The 19,530-nt window shown below is 65.5% G+C and overlaps 1 protein-coding gene and 1 long non-coding RNA gene across 8 annotated transcripts; both read left to right on the forward strand.

Moving 5' to 3' along the window:
- The first annotated feature begins 655 nt into the window (after positions 1-655).
- Positions 656-2,081, forward strand: LOC149123650 (uncharacterized). 6 transcript variants are annotated; one of them, XR_016216367.1, is made up of 3 exons: positions 676-1,030; positions 1,667-1,772; positions 1,966-2,081. It is a non-coding gene; the product is annotated as an uncharacterized LOC149123650 (long non-coding RNA). The 6 variants fall into 6 exon arrangements; XR_016216363.1 differs by having other exon boundaries at positions 679-1,030; positions 1,953-2,081; XR_016216366.1 differs by having other exon boundaries at positions 1,028-1,077; positions 1,953-2,081.
- Positions 2,082-4,080: 1,999 nt separating this feature from the next.
- BIK (BCL2 interacting killer) lies at positions 4,081-19,230 on the forward strand. Of its 2 annotated transcripts, none has more exons than XM_070053012.2 (5): positions 4,081-4,197; positions 16,771-16,924; positions 18,010-18,108; positions 18,454-18,547; positions 18,844-19,230. In XM_070053012.2, the coding sequence occupies exons 2-5, from the start codon at positions 16,773-16,775 to the stop codon at positions 18,913-18,915; spliced, it is 417 nt and encodes a 138-aa protein (XP_069909113.2). In that variant the 5' UTR covers positions 4,081-4,197; positions 16,771-16,772; the 3' UTR covers positions 18,916-19,230. The 2 variants fall into 2 exon arrangements, with proteins under 2 accessions (XP_069909113.2, XP_069909114.2); XM_070053013.2 differs by having other exon boundaries at positions 18,472-18,547; positions 18,844-19,051.
- The last annotated feature ends 300 nt before the right edge of the window (positions 19,231-19,530 follow it).

Here is a 19,530-nt window from a genome sequence, read left to right on the forward strand (position 1 = left end):
CTGGGGGCTGCACAGGTGTTCCCCTTAGATGTTCCTGGTGCATGCCGTCTCTCTCCTCCTTTATAGTCCTCCTCTGCCAATCCCAACTCGGCTGCCCACACGCCGAGTACGCTGCTCTCCTCCAATCAGGAGCAAGTCCTACAGTTTATTAGTTGAACTGGAGGCAGCTGTGCGGAAGCTGTTTACTTCTCTCCCAGCGCCATATTGTGGGAGAGCAGATGCATAGAATAAGTCTTAATTCCAGTAACTTAGTCTAGTCCGGATTGCTCCCCACACTCTGGAATGCATAACAGAGTTGGGTTCGAGTCCCAGCTCCTCTGCCTCTGATCCAGCTCCCTGCTAACGCACCTGGGAAGGCGGCAGGTGATGGCTCAAGTGCCTGGGCCCCTGCCAGCCCGTGAGAGATGAGGATGGAGCTCCTGGCTCCTGGCTTCAGCCAGCTCCAGCCCTAGCGTTGTGGGCATTTGGGAAGTGAACGCACATTCACGCCCTCCATCTGTCTCCATATCTCTGCCCTTGAAATAAATAAAACTTAAAAAAATTACTTCCTGGTGCCAGCACTGTGGCATAGGTGTTTTTCCCACTGCCTACAGTGCGGACATCCCATCAAGCACTGGTTCAAGTCCCGGCTGTTCCACTTCTGATCCAGCTCCCTGCCAATGGTCTGAGAAAAGCAGCAGAAGATGGCTCAAGTGCTTGGGCTCCTGCACCCACGTGGGAGACCCGGATGAAGCTCCTGGCTCCTGGCTTTGGTCTGGCCCAGTCCTGGCTGTTGCAGCCACCTGGGGAGTGAACCAGTGGAGGGAAGATCTCTCTCTCTGTCTTTTCCTCTCTCTGTAGCTCTGCCCTTCAAATAAAATAATTTCCTCTGAGAGGAAAATGCAAATATGCGAGGCCCGCCTTGGTCCCCCTCAGTCGCAGCTGGAGGTGGACAGGAGAACCGGAAACCGGCAGGCCTGGGATGAGAACCGGAGTCCCACCTCCCGCCGCCAGGGGGCGCAGGAGCAGCACTTCCCGGCTGGCCTGTAAGGTGGGCACAGCGGTCCCAGCTCCCAGGTGGTCCTGGGGAGGCAGAGGGTATTCAGGGGCCCACTGCTGAGGGCGCAGGGCAGGAGAGTGCTCGGCTCGGGCTGCCAGGGCAGGGCAGGGCGAGCCTGGTGGGAGCAGCGCCCCAGCCTCGTGCGGGCACCTGCGGAGCCACGGGAGCCGTTATTGTTCGGAGAAGCTCTGCAGCCTCTCTGATAAGCCCAGCTGTCAGAAGCGATGTTATTTCTGGGCCCGAGGAGATTCTGCAGGGCCCGGCTCCTTCCTGTCCTCACCACAGGGGCCCGGGCCCTCCCGCCAAACCCGGCTCCAGCGATAACCTGGGACCTCGAGCTGCTCCCAGCGGGGCACAGCGGGGGCCACGCTGCAGGCCGTCCACGGGCCGCTCCCAAGGCCCCCGCGTGCTGCCGCAGCTGATACAGGCTCCCCTCCGACCCTGGATTCCTGGCATTGTCTGGCGGAACGGGGCCTGGTCTCTGTCTCCTTGACAGGGCCCAGGCGTTAGGCTATTTCGGTCACAGCAGTCGGCGGGTTTTCTGGCCCCAGCGCGTGTCTCTGAAGTTGCTTTGGCTCTGAGCTGGGGCCGCCACCGCCTGCTAAGGTGGCCCTGTTTTCCTTGTAGCGTCGTTGCTGTCACCAGTGAAGCCGGCCTCTCCCACCTCTCCACGGCCTGGCTGCCGCGTGCCTGCCCACGGCTGTCTCCCCGGGAAACGCTGTGGGAGGAAGAAGTGAGTGGCTGGATGGGTTGCAGTGGGCGCCCTTGCACACGCCTCTGTTTCGGGGTATTTGGGAGAACATTCCAGAAACCGGGACTGTTAGCCCCAAAGCGACCTATGCTTTTCATTTGCCACTACACATTGGCCAACTACCACCACAAACACCGACGCACTCCTGTGTTCACTCTCAAGTTCTCCCCAACAGCCGCTCGGGAGGGAAGAGCCGGCCTCTGCCTGTGTCTTTGGGAAGAGCCAGCTGCGCTCCGAGGTAGGCGAGGCCACGGCCGCCCGCACCGCTCGCCCTCGCCCGCTCGCCCTGAGCTCTGAGACGACGCCCGCCGGCTGGATGGGGCCGTCTCGGCCGCGCGTTCAATTGCACTCCTCTGGTGATCCCTCGAGCGAGGATCGTGTGTGAATTCCCCAGCCATGTGTGCTGCATTTCCGCAACACACACTTAAAAGCGTCATCTCATGTATTTTATTTGAAAGACAGACAGAGATCTCCCAGCGGCTGTTTCTTCTCTCCAAATGCCTGCAGGAGCCGAGACTGGCTCAGCCTGAAGCCGGGAGCCAGGAGCCCCATCTGGGTCTGCTGTGTGGGCGGCCGGGACCCAAGTAGCCGATCCCTCAGCTGCTGCCCCTGCCCCTAGGATGCACCAGCAGGAAGCCGGGGTTGGAAGCAGAGCCAGGACTGGAACCCAGGCCCTCTGATAAGGGGTGCAGGTGCCCCCCAACATGGCATGCTCACCCCTGTGCTGCCTCAAACCCCTGCACCCCTGCACCCCAGATTCGTCCCCTCTCCAAGACCCTATTCTGGAGGGGGCATGAGATCTCCCTGCAGACGCCCCCAGCCCGCCTGGCTCTGCGCCCACGAGGCGGCCTCTGCGCCGGCGCTGGCCTTCCTGGCTGCAGGCAGGGGGCTGAGGTCTCGCTGGAAGCTGCAGAGCCGCCTGCTCAGGTCCCGGGAGGCCCGGACCCTCACTGCCCTCAAGTCTGCACCAAGTTCAGCCCTTGCCAAGGCCTCGCCCAGGCGCCCTGGCTCTGAGCCCCCACTCTGCTCACTGCCGCCCAGGAGGGGCGCGGCCAGCAGCGGCAGCAGGGAGACCGGGTGCCCACAGACAGGCTGGGGGTGGTCCGGCACGCGGCCCTTCTCAGAGCCTTGGTTTGCTCATCTGTAGTATGGGGCTTGAAGGGCTCTGAGCGGGGCCCCCTTCTCTGCGGGGGCTTCGTGTGAGGCTGCTGCACCCGGGCAGCACCGTAGGATCACAGGGGACGACAGAGTGAAATGCTGAGCCCCAGCCCTGAGCAGCCACCGTGACCTTACTACCTGCCCCCAGCCCGCGCCCACTGGACCCAGGCGCTCCTTATTCAAGTGCGCGTTGCTGCCTCCTCCCTCCTCTTCCTCCAGGTGACCGGCTGCTACCTGGGAACCCCAAAGGCAGGCATTTGCACTCATCCCCCCTCTGGGTCCCCAGAGTGGCCTCTGTCCTCTGTCTGTACCGCTAATGCCTATTGGACACCTGTGTGCACAGCGCCCCGCCTGGAGTCCCCTCTGGGCCCTGAGACCCCGCCATGCCCCTCCATAGTCTCCATGTCTTCACCTACAAAATGCATCTGGACACCAGGCCCCCACCCCCGACTGGGAGGCCCCCTGCGCTACAAGCCACGGTCTGGGAGCCCGGGACCTGGCAGCACTGGGGAAGAAAGCGGTCAAAACGCCCCAGAACTACACCTCGGCTTTATCTCGACCCCGCGCAGGGTACGGGCCCTCGTCCCACTCCACAGACGGGAACACTGAGGGAGGAGGGCCCCGGAGGGAGGAGGGACAGGGTACCAGGACGGAGGGGGAGGGGCGTCTCCACGGCGCCCCGCCCCCGCCCCGCCCCCGAGCCGGACAGGTAAACAAGCTAGCGGCGCTGCAGGCGACCCTAACTGCCGTTACTTTGTTATTCTGCGCTCGCTCCCCTCCGCATTTGGGGATCGAGACCCCGCCCCCGCCTCCCGGGGTCTCCACTTGGACCGCCCGCCCCCGCCACTGCCAGCCCGCCGCAGGACCCTGCGGCCAGGAGCGCGGGGCAGGGGCAGGGGCAGGGGCAGGGGTCGGCGGCCGGCGCGGGCCCGAGGCTGCAGGGCGGGCGGGCGAGGAGGAAGCCTCCAGGCTTCGCGTCCGCGGCCCGGTGTGGGATGATCTCCACGCGCGAGCCGCATCCAGACAGCAGCCTTCCGCGGGGCGCGCGGGGCGCGACCCCCGGGTCCGGCTGTCCCGCACGCGCCGCGTCCCTGCATTCGGAGCGCGCGGGGCGGCGCTGCCGGGCGGGGCGGGCGGGCGGGGCGCGCCGGGCCTATCAGGTCCCGCGCCGGCCGCCAGCGCAGACAATACCGCGCCTGGAGCCGCCGCCGCCGCCAGGTGAGCCCGGTCCCCGCCTCGCCGCCGCCAGGTGAGTCCGCACCTTGCGGGGAAGCGCTCGGGCCGCCGCGCTCCGCGCTGGGCTCCGGGAAGCCCGGGGACCCGCACTCGGGATGCCCCGCCCTGGCGAGCCACGGCGGGTCCCCGTCCCGCGCGCGGGCCAGCCGCGACCCCGACCCCTGCGTGCCTCGGTCTCCGCGTTTGTGCAGTGGGGCGGCTGCTGCGCGTCCCGCGCGCGGGGCCGGGTGCGCGGGGGGCCCTGCTCCGCCTGCCTGCGCGGCCTCCCGGGGACGCGGCCGGCGCTCCGGGGCCCCAGGGCGGCCAGGACACGGCCCCTGCGTGCCGGGCAGCAGGGAAGATGGCGCCGGGCACCTGTGCCCTTCGGGCCGGGAGGCGCCGCGCACCTGCGGAAGGGTCGGGGAAGGCTCCATTACGGGGCGCGCGGAAAAGTCCAGAACAGGAACTTGGCTGCGAGCCGGGCGCGGCTGCCGGCCCACACCTGTCCACGCCCCCGCGCAGGTGCCCCCTGCCAGGGGCGCCCCCTACACCTCGCGGGCTTGGCGCTGGAACCCGGGCAGGCTTCTTGGAGCCACGCCGGCCTCGCGGGGGGCTTGGGGGACGGCGGCGCGCACCCCGTCTTATAACGCGGGCCGGGGGTCCGACCGCCCGCCGGGCGCGGCCGGGACAGGCCTGGAGCCCCTGATGGGGGTCGCTTTGCAAACCGTTGATTGTTGCCCTGGCTTCCTGGAACGAGCCGCCCGCTGCGCGCTCCAGCTCCCTGGGACGGGGGCCTCCGTGCGCCCCCTTTAGGAAGGGGAAGGACTCCCAAGGCTGAGCGAAGTCTGGGCCGCCCAGCGCAGAGCCCAGAGCCTTTTTGGAAGCTGAGTAAGAGCCAGACCGTCCCTGCAGTCGCCTTGCAGCTCTGCTGTCGTGCCTGTCTGAGGCTTAGTTTGGCCAGTCTGTAAAATGGGCTCCCCAGGTCTCCGGTGAAGAACGCGTGGAGCGGGTGTGGGCGGCCGGTGGCTTCCTTGATGAAGGCTGCTTTTTCTTTATTGTCTTTTTTAAAGATGTGTTTTTATTTATTTGAAAGGCAGAGTTAGAAAGAGAGAGAGGTTTCCCATCCACTGGTTCACTTCCCAAATGGCCACAACGGCTGGAGCTGGGCTGATCAGGAACCAGGAGCTTCTTCCTGGTCTCCCACATGGGTGCAGGGGCCCAAGCACTTGGCCATCCTCCACGGCTTTCCCAGGCAGGGAGCTGGATCCGAAGCAGAGCAGCCGGGACTCGAACCGGTGCCCACCGGCGCTGCAGACATGACAGCTTAACCCACAGCGCCAGCCCAGCCTGTTTTAGGAGCCGATTAAGCGCCTCCTTAGCTCTGGGATAAGCTCTCGTGGGTGGTGCCAGTGTCCGCGGCCCTCCCAGGAGAGGCAGCAGGGAGTCCTTGGCTGGGCCTGCATTCCAGTCTCCAGGGCTGGGGCAGGTGCACATACCTGGTTGCACTTGGCCGTGGCTCCGCTCCTGCCCCCAGTTCTGGGGTGCAAGGCCTGGCTGGAGGAGTCCCCAGGTGGTCTGGGCGCCCGTGGCCACAGATGGGTGCTTCCCTTCAGGCCACCGGGATTGCAGCATGGCGGGGTCCCAGGCGCGCCCGCTCTGCACCCCGTAGTCGGGTTCCGTTTCCACTTCCTGGGGCGCCACAGTGGGTGTGAGCTTCTGCCGGTGAAGCCTGCCGGGCCTGGGCCCCAGGGCGCCGGGGCTGTTGCGTGCTCGGCGGTGCCGGCTTCGCAGCCTGGCCAGGGTTGGGTTTTATGGGTCTTGCTCACTGGTGCTCTGATGTGTCCGGGGGACCGGCTGCAGGCTGGGGTGCCTAGTCTGAACGCCCTGCTCACGTGAGCACCCCGTGCTGTCTGCGGCGGCTTGCCCTTTGGCGGGAACGTTTCCCCAAGCACCAGGGATGTGGGGCTTCCCGCGGGAGTAGCAGGTCACTGGAGGGACACACTTAGCGCCGTCCCTGTGGGCAGCTGACGTCTTATCCTTTGCTACCTGAGCCCACTGCCACCACCTCTGAGGAGTCCTCCATGATTGCCCCCCCCCAGCCCCTTGCTCTGCTGTCCTGAGGATGCCGAGCCTGGGTGAGGCCGTCCCGGACCTTGTGTGCTCGGAGGCGGGCAGCTTCTAGTGAGTGGTGGGTCCACTGGGCTGCACGGGGACGGGAGGCCGCCAGTGACCGTCCCGCTGCCTCTCTGGAGAGCCAGGGGGAGGGGGCTTGGAGGGGACCCCGGCGGGTGGTGGCCTCGCCCCTCCCTGGACAGCATCTTGTTTCTGGGTTCTGGCCGCCCCTGCTGTGGACACACAGGAGTCCGGCCGTTTTCCTCTGCTCAGGTCGATCGCTGGCCCCCAGGAAGCCCGCGGGGGGTGGGTGTGCGTGGCGGCGGCCATGTGTTGCTGCCTCCCGGGCGCCCCCTCGTTCTGGCACTGGCTGGCGGGGCTGGGCCCTGGGAAAGGCACACAAGCGCGCACGTCGGTCCCAGCCCGCGCTCCTCTGTGGCTCTGAGCTGCCGGGGAGGCCCCAGGGCGGGCACAGGAGGCAGCTGATGTCCCCAGTGTCAATATTAGGATGTGACAACGCAAAACAGCCCCCGGGCCCTGCCAGGCACTGCACAGCGAGCCTCTTTCCCTGAGGGTGCGCGAGGACTCCACACGCAGTTCCCAGACCCAAGTGGCAGAGGAAGGCCCCCAGGGGCTCTGCTGAGGGCCGCTGGGACTTCCAGGGGCAGGAGCCCGGGTTCCCCAGACGACATCACTCGGGTGTGTCCATGGCCTGGGCTGAGGCGAGCGCGAAGCGGCTGTCGGATGAGGGGAGATTCCCCACGGACAGACTGGGGTACGCCCCTCCCTCCCTACTCCAGGCTGGCCGAATGAGCCCTTGTGAGCGCGTAGTGTACACAGTGCATACAGCGCGCCGCCTTCTCAGGGCTGTGCCTTGTGCAGGTGGCGCCGAGGCCCCGCGGGGTGGTGCCCAGCCCCGAGCCCCTGCCCCGCGAGCCCCGTGCCCGGCTCACTGCAGCCCTCCTTCACGCCCCTTGGATGAAAGCTGCCTGGTCCTGGGGTCCTTGCTCTGCAGAGGCCCGGGCGGACACACAGGCAAACACGGACAGGACCATGATGGGCCAGGCGCCCAGCCCCGCGGTTGACCCAGGGCGCTCAGCGGTGCCGAGTGCCAGTCAGTTCTGTCCTGGGAGGGGGCTTGGAGCCTTTGCTGGCAGCAGGATTGGGGTGTGGGGAAGGGCGGGGTGATGCCCGTGGGGAGCCCCGGAACCTAGGGAGGCAGGACGGAGACCTTGGCCCTGGGCTGCCTCTGGGCACCTGTGTGCAGCAGGTGCGGCTCATAGCCTCAGGCCCAGCGCACCTGAGACACCTGCTCCAGGGCCCTGGCCCTCGGCCGCACTGGGAAGTGCTGGGGCCGCACAGGTGCCCCTTTCTGGGCTCATTTCAAAGGCAGTCGAGACAATGACTCGTCTGATGAATATTTTGCTAACTGTGGGCGCAGGAAAGGATGAACCGGAAAGTCTCTCCCCAACTCGTTTTACAGAGGCGCAGTTGGGCCCAGAGTGGCTTGGGAACTTGCGGTCCAGCCGGTGCCCCCAGGAACTGGGACATGGGTGGGCTCAGCTCCATCCTGGGGTGGGTGGGGGTGGGTGCTGGTTCTGGTTTCTTCCATAAGGGAGAGACAGGCACAAACCCAGACTCTCGGGGCCTCAACTCCACGGTGCCTGGTGAAATGGAAACCGAAACCTCGCCCTCCCCCAGCGGGCGCTGTGCCCCGCCCCACACGGGCGCACCTGCAGGAGGTGCAGGACAGCTGGGCGTCCGCGAGCAGCCTGCCTCGGCTCTCAGAGCCCCCGGAGGGTTTCAGGGCCTCCGCTTGTGCGTCATAGCTGCCGTCCCACGGGCACGCCAGAGAGGTGCGGGGACCAGGGCCACACGCGTGTTGACTGCTGGGGGTTGGGCTGCCTGGCATCCATCACAGAGGGAGTTGCACACACTTGGGCCACGGCGCGAGCCTACGACTGAAAGCTGGCGTCTGCCTCCCGCCCCCCACCCTGTGATTCCATTGCGGGGTTCAAAGGGGACGCCCGAGTGCGCTCCCAGATCCTTCTCCGCGCTGTTTTGTTCCGCTGTAGCTGGGGGCCGTGAGCGGCCGGCAGACCTGCCCCGCTGCAGGGACACAGGGCAGCGGCTTCGGTCTTCCCCTTGTCGGCTCTGGGTTTAAAAGCTGCCTCACCTGTCACTGCTGCCCTGGGCTATCCTGGGGGGCCCCAGCCCCGCCCCCCACAGGTGGGTTTACAGAGGAGGAGGCGGAGACACAGTTGTGTGGCTTTCCTGCGGCCCCCCGAGGCCCCCTCCCTCCTGCTCAGTGCCTCACCTGCAGGGCAGCGCCCAGCCTGCCCCAGCACACAGGAGAGGAAATGCAAGGGAAGGGCATTTAAGGGAAAAGTCTGAAATCTGAGTAGGAGTGGCCTGCGGGAGTTCATGCGAAGTGGGCACCATGAAGAAATGATATGTGTGGGCTTCACAATTTTTGATCCAGAACCGATTTTTAGCTTCGTTCTTGCATGATCTTAACTTTTTTGAAGATTTTATATATTTGAGAAGTAGAATTACATAGAAAGGGAGAGACAGAGAGAAAGGTCTTCCATCTGCTGGGTCACTCCCCAAATGGCTGCAGCTGCGCCGATCCAAAGCCAGGAGCTTCTTCCTGGTCTCCCACGTGGGTGCAGGGGCCCAAGCACTTGGGCATCTTCCACTGCTTTCCCAGGCCAGAGAGCTGGATCAGAAGCGGAGCAGCCAGGACTTGAACCGGCGCCCACATGGGATGCCCACACTGCAGGCGGCGGCTTTACCCGCTGTGCACAGCGCCGGCCTCCAGGGCGCTGGTTTTGCATTTGCTTGCTGGTCCGCAGAGGGGCCAGGGTGAGGCGGGGCTGCAGTCGGACCTGAGCAGCTCCCTGCAGGGGTGCGGCGGTGGGACGTGGCGCTGTGCCGAGAATCAGGGCAGCCATGGGACTGGAACTCCTCTGCTTGTCTTGTGGGGGTCGGGGGGCTTCTCAGAGGGGCAGCGTTTGCGCCCCAGTCCGGGTGGGAGTTTGCTGGACACTGGCCATGAGGAAGCTTGGGCAGAGGCCTGGGGGCCACAGCGGGGACCTCAGACCGGCCACTCTGGACACCATTCTTGCTTTCGCCGGCTGTACCCGGGGCCGGTGTGCCGCCCCGCGGAGGGCCGAGCTGCGGCTGGGCACTTGCAAGGGCGAGGCAGGCTCTCGGGACAGACGCCCCACCCAGTCCCAGGGCGGGTGCCAAGCAGCTGCTTCCGTCCGGGCGGAGCGCAGGACAAACCGTTTGGCGTTTCAGGCCTCAAACAGACTGTTTCCGAGTTTGCTCCCACGCGGCCTGTGTCCCGCCGCGTTGCCGGGCCAGCGTGTCGTGGAGGCTGGCGGTGGCCTTTGGCTCTGCCCCGCGGTGTCCCCATCTGTGAAATGGGCAGACGCTCTCTCCAGGGGAGGCCCGTGCTCTTGGGATGCCGGGAAGGTGGCTTCTCCGGGAGTGAGGAGCCACGCTGAGGTCCCCACGGCCTGGAGTTGTGCGAGAGGGGCGTGGCCCCGGGCTCAGCCTGTACCTTGGTTCAGGTGCGTCAGGCCAGCACCTGTGTGATCCCAGGCGCCAGCAGGGCTGCGCTGCAGGGGTGGGGGTGGGACTGAGGGCCGAGCGCCACTTCCACCTGTGCCCCTCCCCCGGAAGTCCCTGCCTGATGGCCAGGGGAGGCGGCGGAGGTGCTTGGACCCCTGCGCCCACGTGGGGGACCCCGGTGGGGGCCTGGCTGCAGCCTCGTCCAGTCCTGGCTGCTGTGGCCATTTGAGGAGTGAGCCAGCAGGAAGATCTCTCACTCTGCCTTGCAAATAAATACATCTTTTTTTAAAATAGTTTTTTTTTTTTTGCTTTTTGCTTAAGTAAAACTTTTTTTAAGACTTATTTATTTGAATGGCAAACTTACAGAGAGGCAGAGAGAGAGAGATCTTTTGTCTGCTGGTTTACTCCCCAAATGGCTGCAACAGCTGTAACTGCGCCGATCTGGAGCCAGGAGCCAGGAGCTTCCTCCGGGTCTCCCATGCGGGTGCAGGGGCCCAAGGACCTGGGCCACCCTCCACTGCTTTCCCAGGCCATATCAGAAAGCTGGATCAGAAGTGGAGCAGCCGGGACTAGAACCAGTGCCCATGTGGGATGCCGGCACTGCAGGCAGCGGCTTTACCCACTACGTCACAGTGCTGGCCCCAATAAATAGTTCTTTAAAAAAGAAATTGACTTCTCTTCCCCTCCCTCTCTTCTGCCTTCTGCCCACTTATTTCTCCATCACTTATGGAAACTTCGCTGTTCTGGGCACCCTCAGGTTCCTGGGGCGGGCTGGGCCTGGAGCTGCTCCCCTGAGCTCCACTGGCTGGGTGGGCGGGAGCGCTTGGGTCCTGGGAGCTTTGACCTTGCGAAGGAGACCTCACAGATGTGTCCATCTCAGAGAAATTCATGCCATTAACAAGTCTACTTTGTGCTTTTTGAGTTCATGTTGCCAGCCACCGGTGAGAATAAGAATTCAAGTTCACAAAAGAATTACTTGGTACAAACTAGTGTCCCTCCCACGCCCTCTCCTCTGAGAGTGGCTCTGTTTACCAAACAGGAAGCAGGAGTTACAAACTGTCCGCTCCTCCTGGGTCCCTGCAGCAGCTGGGTTGTTGCGGGTGGCCAGGTACCTGCGTGGCTGCGTGGCTGCAGAGGGCGTGCGTGGGACGCTGGGAGATACTGCCCAGGTGGCCTGGAGAGAGGTGGAACTTGCTGGCCCTGGGCTGCAGAGCCGGCTCGGGCTCCCTTGCCGGGTGTTGATTCTGTCTGGGCAGGAGTAAGCCACAATGTATCCTGCAGCCTGGCGGGAGGCAGTGCCACAGGAGATAGCTCAGAGAGGGCCGGTGACTGACCTGCGGTCACACAGCAGAGGCAGAGCTGGGGCTGGAAGCCCAGGCTGCGAGGTGAGCTGGCCACGCTGCAGGCGCTTTGTGTCCCCTCACCCTCATTCACGGTCCAGGGCCAGGCTGGTGACCAGGGAGGCTGAGAAGGCTGGGGACCAGTTTCTCAGCCGGGGCCGCCCCGCCGAGCCTCCCTTGGTCCCACTCTGACCCTTCTACTCCCGTTTGCCCCTCTGTGAGGTGAGAATCTTGCAGGCTTGGCTGCAGCAAGACAGAGTGTGAGGTGGGCTTGAGGGTCCCCACCGGGGCTCGTCCCCCGCCCTGGCAGTCTGGGCCCCTCTGCTGGCCTTGAGCTCGGGAGGGAGCCGCCTCTGCCCGCGCCCCGGGGGAGCTGTGGAGACCTCCATGCAGGTGCCTGCAGACGTGGGTGTAGCGCCACCCGATTTGCATCCGACCTCTGTGGGTGAGGCTGGGCTCCTGGCGGGGGCCGGTTTTTCCACTGAGTGTAGGAGGGGCAGCGTGGGCCCCGCACCCCCACCCCGGGAGGGGGCTGTGGATGGGCAGAGGTTCCACCAGCAAAGGCTTTTCAGCTCCTCATTTGCAAATTTACTGGGAAAAAAAAAACCTCAAGCTGAAAACCAGCTCAGTCCAGTTTCCCGGGGCTGCAGCTGCAGAGACCTGGGCGAGTCCTCTGGCCATCAGACGCTTGTCTGCTCTGGGGACGGAAATGCGCACTGTGGCTCCTAGTAGCTGCTACCCCGGTGGTGGCCCAGTGGCCACAGCCCCTTGGACAGGTCCTTGACTGGCCCAGACACCCAGCACGCGTGTTCCCGGGCCGTGCGCAGACACCCAGCACGCGTGTTCCCGGGCCGTGCGCAGACATCCAGCACGCGTGTTCCCGGGCCGTGCGCAGACACCCAGCACGCGTGTTCCCGGGCCGTGCGCAGGCATCCAGCACGCGTGTTCCCGGGCCGTGCGCAGACACCCAGCACGCGTGTTCCCGGGCCGTGCCCAGACACCCAGCACGCGTGTTCCCGGGCCGTGCCCAGACACCCAGCACGCGTGTTCCCGGGCCGTGCCCAGGCACCCAGCACGCGTGTTCCCGGGCCGTGCCCAGACACCCAGCACGCGTGTTCCCGGGCCGTGCCCAGACACCCAGCACGCGTGTTCCCGGGCTGTCTGTGCTCTAAGCCGTGGTGGGTTGGAGGCAGAGACTGGGGCTATGGGAACCCCGGGAGGACCCCAGGCAGACTGCGGGCACGGGGGCAGGAGGGCGAGGCTGCACTCGGCTCTTCAGGGACCGCAGGGCCGGCCAGGGGTTGCAGGTGCAGAGGCCCCGAGCTGCAAGGTGTCCAGGCACTGTCCACGGAAGCACATGTTCCTGAGTGTGGTCTGGGCAGGGGGCCAGAAGCCGGGTGGGGCCCTTTTGTTGGTGGCAGTGGCACGGCCCTCAAAGGGCCTGAGGAGCCCCGCTGTGGCTGCCACCTGGCCCAGGTCACACGGGAGAGCACCCAGCTCAAGGCTGGGGACCAGTGAGGCAGCCCGAGGGGGTGCAGGCAGGAGGTGACCAAGACTGCGCCTCGGCCAGCGTGGCCAGAGGCCAGAGCACTGAGCTGCTGTTGGTCAGGGCTGAATCCTGGGGCGTGGCGCAGGGGGACGATGGTGACAGGCCGGGATCCGGTCATGGCGCAGGGGGCCGATGGTGACAGGCCGGGATCTGGTCACCCCTGTGGTGTGGACGCGGGGTCCTGCGTGGAGCATGTCCTGAGACCAGCACCCAGGACTGGGAGGGGGCCATGAGTGCTGGACCCTTATCCACTTAACACAGATAGGGAAACTGGGGCAGCAACCTTGGGGCTGGGTGTAGCTGTCTTCCCTGTGAATTGAGGCAGTGTGCGGGTAGGCGGTGGGAACCCTGGGTCAGGGCTGCGGCCCCACTGCCACCCTCCAGGCACCAAAGCCACTAGGAGGCGTGGGGGGAGGGGATATGCAAATGAGGGCGGAAACTGCTTTCCCCGGGGAAATGAGTGTTTGCATAGACACGCCCCCTCCTGCAGCTGAGGACTGTGGGGAGCCTTGGCCCGGCCCAGCCCTTGCAGCCCTCTGAGGAGTGAACCAGAAGATGGAAGATCTGTCTCTCCTCTCTAGTCTGCCTTTCAAATAGCTTTCTTTAAAAAAAAAAAAAAAGACATTTCTTTGAAAGAGAGTGTCAGTAAGAGTGAGAGGTCTTCCATCTGCTGGTTCACTCCCCAAACGGCCACAACAGCTGGAGCTGGGCCAGGCGGAAGCCAGGAGCGTGGGACTCCATCCAGGTCTCCGATGTGGGGCAGGGGCCCAGCACGTGGACCGTCCTCTGCTGCTTTCCCAGGCGCGTTAGCAGGTGCAGCAGCTGGGACTCCAGTGTGCGCTCTGATGCAGGGTGGTGGCACCGCAGGCAGTGGCTCAACCCCTGGGCCACAACACCGGCCCCATCGTTTTAGGCAGAAATTTTGTGCCCTCCCCTTTTAAAAATATTTATTGATTTGAAACTCAGAATTATGCAGAGAGAGAGAGAGAGAGAGAGAATCTTCCATTTTCCATCTGCTGGTTCACTCCCCAATTGGCCGCAGCAGCCAGAGCTGCGCCAATCTGAAGCCAGGAGCCAGGAGCTTCCTCTGGGTCTCCCATGCAGGTGCAGGGGCCCAAGGACTTGGGCCATCCTCTACTGCCCTCCCAGGCCACAGCAGAGAGCTTGACTGGAAGTGGGAGGGAAGGAAGAGGAGCAGCCGGGTCTCAAACCCACCCATGTGGGATGCCGGCACTGCAGGCTGCGGCTTAACCTGCTACGCCACAGTGCCAGCCCCCCACCAAATTCTTTAGAATTTCATTTCCAGGAACTCTTTGAAGGACGCCCGTGGACATTCACGTCTGCAGATCTGAGTTGGCTCAGGTGGGCTGCAGAGGAGCCCAGTGCGTCGGCCTCTGACGCTGGGCCTTTTCCTTCGGTATTGGCTGAGGTCCTGAGGGTGCGGGGTCCTGCCCTCTCCCTCGTTCCCCTCCCCAACGGTGGGGAGTGGCAGGGACAGAGAAGTCAGAGAACGGTGGCCCCCGGGGACCCGGGAAGAGTACTCGCGTTCTCACGGACGCCCCCGCCTGGTGGTCAGAGGTGTTGCAGGGCCGGGGCCTGGAGCTGTCAGCGCCAGCAGGTGCCCTCCGCAGGTGGGAGCCCCTCCCCCGCCCCGCGCGCTCTGCGCCTGTGGGGAAGGTGGCGCCGGCAGGTGCGGGTTCTTTGTGGCCTGCACGGCTGTGTTTATGCCTCTGATCCCTCCAGCTCCTCCTGCTCTCCTAGGCCTAGACGGAGCAGACATCAGCATCTGGGCGCCTTAGGATGCTGAGCCCTCAGGGACGGGAGTTCTGGGCATTTCTTTTTCTTCCCTCCCATGCCAGGAGGGAGAACAGTGCTGTCCTTGGGAGCTTTCCCAGGCTGTCGTGGGCACCCCCCACCGGGTGCTCGGGCCTGGCTGATGACACCACCGTGTGCACCCACCTGCACGGCACGTGTTTCCGTGTGCTGTTGAGAACCTGCCTGGAGCGAGCCCCACGACCCTGGTGGTCACCTCCGTGTCCCCGGGAGCCCCTGCCTGGTGTTGGTGTTTCCAGCCGTCCCCCTTCTTTGGATGCTAGAGTGCAGGTGTCTGTGCCAGCCTCAGGGACCCCCAGGGAGGCGCCCCTGGCCTGGGGGGGGGGGGACTTGGCTCTCCCTCCTCAGCTCAGTCGTGAACGTCCCCGAGCCCCAGGGTCCTCTTTGAGCCAGGAGGCAGTGAGGTGGTGGGAGGGCCCCGGAAGTGAGGAAGTACAGGTGCGGGGGACCCCAAGGTGTCGCTGCGAGAAAATGAGTTGGGGTACAGGTCGTGCAGCCCGAACCCAAACCCTGAAATGCTGCAAAATTTGAGGCTTGGATGATGGCACAGCCTGCTGGCTCAGGGTATAAATTTCATGCGCACAATCACCCCAAGTGTGGTGTGGATTACAGGCTGTGTGTCCAAGGCGTGTGCGCCACAGGTGGATTCTGGGGGGGGGGGTCCCATCCCCTGTGGAGAGGCAGACAGGCCGGTATCTGAACACATCCCAAGTCGGCGATGTCCGGTCCACAGCAGGGGGGCAGGGGCCTCGGGACACGGCCGCCTTCCCCTCCTGCGTTCGTGGACTTGGAGGGGGTTTCTTTGGTCACTGCCAGCGGCCGTCCGCGGGCACTCCCCATCAAACCCGGTTCACCGCTGGGGAGACGGAGGGGCCGACGGCATCAGTCGGGGCGGACCCGGCCTTGTGGTTCCTGTCGCGTTAGCGCCGCTGTGCTTGCGCCTCAGGCTGCTCGGCGCAGTGTGGGGCAAAGCACGGCGGCTGTGCCGCAGGCTGCTGCGCCACCATCACGCTTCCCGACGTGGGGGTTCCAGCTGTTGCTCTCGGGAGGGCCTGCCGCGGGGAATGGCGCACCGGGCTTGGCCGAGTGTGGCCCTGGGGCTAGGTGCTGGGCCCTTGGTCCCCAGTGTGGTGATGCAACAGGTGGCGGACCAGGGCAGGTCCCTGGGTCCTGGCCGTGGGCAGGTACTAACGGGGTTCCCCAGGGACCCGGCTGGGGCTCGGGGGACAGCTGTTAGAAGCGGCAAGCCTGGCCCCAAAGCGCTCTGGCTTCGGTCGCGCCAGGGGCTCCTCCTCCCGAGCTGGGCAGAAGCAGCGACGAATCCTCCTTGCCTCTTGACGTGCCGGCCGCTGATGCGGCGGGGCTCTGCGCGCGTGGAGCGGAGCCACGCTGGCACTGCCGCGGTGGCCCCCACGCGGGGCCCGGACCCCGCCTCGGGGCCGTGTGGCTGCGGCTGCTGCAGTTCCGGCTCCACGCCGGCGTCAGCCCTCCCTCCACTTCTGCCACGCGGGTGCGGGAGCCCAGGCATTTGGGCCGTCTTTCGTTGCTTTCCTGGGTGCATTAGCAGGGAGCTGGATGGGAAGTGGAGCAGCCAGGACTCGAACCAGTGGGAAAAGGAGGCACAGGAGGGTCACGAGTCGCGGAGGAAAAAGCGGCAGGACCACCCCAGAGGCAGCAGGGCCCTTGTCAGCCAGGAGGCCCAGGCCCAGCCCGCGGAGCAGGCTCGGCGCCCTCTGCTGGCGGTGGGGGCGGGGCTCTCCGGGTCGGCGCCTGGCTTTGGCCGTCTGCACTTGGGTGCAGAGAGGCGGAGCGACCTGCCCAGAGGCGCACGGCCTGCGCGGGGCGGGACTAGAACGGGGTGGCCACCTCTCCTCACCGTCCCAAGCCTGGGATGAAGTGACGAGAGACGAGCCTGGCCAATGCCCCGGTCAGCTTCAGCGAGGCCCGGGGAGCTGATGGTGCTGGGCTGGGGGGAGGCGGCGTGCGCAGGGCCGGCCCTGGCTGGAAGCCTGGCGCTCCCTGGGCTCCACGCAGTGGGCAGTGTGCAGTGACAGCCTTCACGGGAGAAGGGACTTCGTGCTGGCTCTGGGGGACACAGGAGGGCAGAAGGTTAGCTCACCTCCAAGGCCTCTGCCCCGAGCCCCAGTGTTACAACGTCCTGGGCTCCCGTAACCCTCTTGGCTTTTCTCCCCAGAGATGTCTGAAGTCAGACCTGGCTCCAGGGACCTCTTCCAGGAAGCCCTCCTGGATGAGCAGGTCCCAGAACCTCTGTTGACGGCGGAAGTTCCCGGCCTGACCCGTCCCGTGGAGGAAGGGGACTTGGATCTCATGGAGTGCCTCGAGGGCAGGTGGGTGCCAGTGGCTTTGTAGGGGAGGGGACTGCTGCAGGTGGCCTCCCCCACTGGGGCTGCAGAGACGTGCCCTGGGCCAGCAGCTTGGCAGTGCACCTGCTCGGCTCTGGTCCCAGATCTCAGGGGGACCCTCGGCTTCCAGATGTCCACACCCAAGATGGACCACGGCACTGGCCATCAGAACGGCTCAAGTGGTCAGCCCGGGGAGCTGGACGGAGGCCTTCCCCACGCTGCTGGCCATCCTGGCCTATGAGGGCACACGAATCTAGGCTTAGAAAACCTGAAATGCCAGAGAGGGCCTGAGGAGCCACTGAGGGGAGGAGGGGTTCTTCCTAGGCCTGACGGGGGCCCCGGGCAGCAGGGGCCCTCAGCCCAGCCATCCCAGCACACGCCACGCCTTCCCGCCGGCCTGCTGGTGCTGCCCCCTGGGGGCCGGGCCCTCAGCCAGAGGCGGCTCCAGGGCTCTGGGGTGGGGCTGGTTGGGTCTCAGGACTCAGGGGCCTGAAGGTCAGCGGCTGTCTCCCCCCCCGCCAGCCCTGGGGCAGTGGTCTTACCTCCTGGTGACAGGGTCAGCCAGAGGTCCTCATCGCCTGGAACAAAGGCCAGGGGGATGGAAGGGTGGGGCTGTGGTGCACCTGAGCCGCCCATCCGGGACTTCCCAGCAGAGCCGAGCTCACTGGGATGGAATGTGGGGCGTGCGGGAGGGGTCTTGGTTTCGGTCTGCACGTGCACCTGCACCCATGTCACTCAGGGACTTGTTAGCCGCCCCCTTCTGAGGGGCGATGACAGGGTGGTTTCAGGACGGGGGCTCCGAGGGAGGCCAGCGGCTCAGCACCCTTGGCCACTGTCCCGGGGCCATCCAGGGCATGGAGGGAGAGCACTCGTGCCCCTGCCCCCCGCTGGGATGGCCACTAGGCCTGCAGAGCCCTCCCCTCCCCCAGCCAGGTCCCCTCATGGTTCGTCCAGCAGAGGGGCCTTTAAGGAGCTGCCCTCAGAGTCCACCTGTGGCTGGGCTTGAGGACGTCCCTAGGGCGAGGCGGGAGCCCGGGTGGGTGCGGCCTACAGCCCTGCCTTCTCCGCAGTAACCAGGTGGCCCTGAGGCTGGCGTACATTGGCGACGAGATGGACCTGCATGTCCGGGGCCTCCACCTGGCCCAGCTGCCCGGGGTGGCCATGCACAGGTGAGGAGCCCACGCCTGACCCAGGCTTTTTCCACCTGGGGAGGGCCCTGGGCAGCAAGTGGAGACCCGGAATCCAGCACAGGGCTGGCCCGCAGGAAGCCACAGGAGGAACTGGCCTCAGCACCCAGGCAGGCCGTGAACCCTTAACCAGCCCCAGACCCTGAGGGTGGCTCCTGAGCCCCTGCCCCAGCAGCTGAGCGCACAGCCCAGGCGGTGGTGGTGGGTAGGGAAACGCTGGCTGAGGGGGCAGGCCCTCTGGGGAGAGCTGGGGGGGGCGCTCCCTGCCCCCGTGGGCCCCCAGCCCCGACAGTACACCTCTGCCCGGCTGCTTGTTCCGTCTTACAGCTTGGCCTTCACCTACAGCCAGACGGGCGTCACGGGTGTTCTCGGAAGCGTGGGGCTCCACCTTGCCAGCCTCGTAAAGCTCTGGAGCCCCTGGGTAAGAGCTTGGGGGGCCCCTTGGAGCCGCTTCTGCCTGTCCGGTTTGCGACTGTGCCCACCCCAGCCTGGTCCTGCAGGCCTCTGGGTCGGTGCCCAGGCTAGCTGGGTGGACGTAAGCCTGAGACCAGTCGGCTGCCACCCGGAGCAGCACTGCTGACCAGCCCGCGTGCCCACCCTCAGCTGGCCCGCCGGTGCCTCCCCTCCCCTCCCCTCCCCTCCCCTGCCTCCCGGCTGCGGGTGGGGCGCCCCGTGTGGCTGGGCCAGGGCCTCATCCCCCGCCTCGTCCATCCGCAGGCGTCCCTGGAGCCGCCGCTGCTGCTGCTGCTGCTGCTGCTGGGCGGGGGGCTGCTGCTCCTGCTGCAGTGAGGCCCCTCCCAGGGCAGGGCTGGCCCCCGCCCCGCGGCCCCCAGGGCCTCTGCGCCTTTTTAACTGACCCGTTTCCTATTGCCGTTTTGTATTTAAACTCAGTGCTGGGACACTGCTGAGCACTTGTTGGTTTTGTTTTCTAAGTCCATGAATTCCTGAACCTCCGGGGGGCTAACTGCCCACCCCGAGACCCCGCCCGCCAGGAGCAGGCAGTGGGGGGAGTGCTGGCCACACCCCCGTGGCTGCGATGTCCGCAGCAGAGTCTACTGGATGAGACCCCTCGGGGCCTGCGAGAGCGTAATAAAATGTTGGTTTCCAGCTGGCGTGCGGTCCTCCTTGGGGCGGGCAGCTGGGGCCTGCGGATGCCATCTGGGGAATCCACATGACGGTTGGCAACCCCGCCCCTTCCTGCCCTGGTGCCGAATCCACGGTTAGGGGTTGTCTCCTGTGGGCCGTCAGCACCTTGCACCAGGAACGGCTTGTGCGAAGGCCCTAGGGTGGGAGGCAGGTGGACGCGCATCTCTGAGTGGCCTGTGGCCAGGGCCAGCTGCAGGATCCGGCACCCGTGATCTCTCGCTAGTCCACTGCTGTCCGCGTGGCAGGACAAGCCTCCCG

This window comes from Oryctolagus cuniculus, chromosome 11 (assembly GCF_051225735.1).
Source record: "Oryctolagus cuniculus isolate XC-2025 breed Fujian yellow rabbit chromosome 11, ASM5122573v1, whole genome shotgun sequence".
In the NCBI taxonomy this organism is placed as follows: Eukaryota; Metazoa; Chordata; class Mammalia; order Lagomorpha; family Leporidae; genus Oryctolagus; species Oryctolagus cuniculus.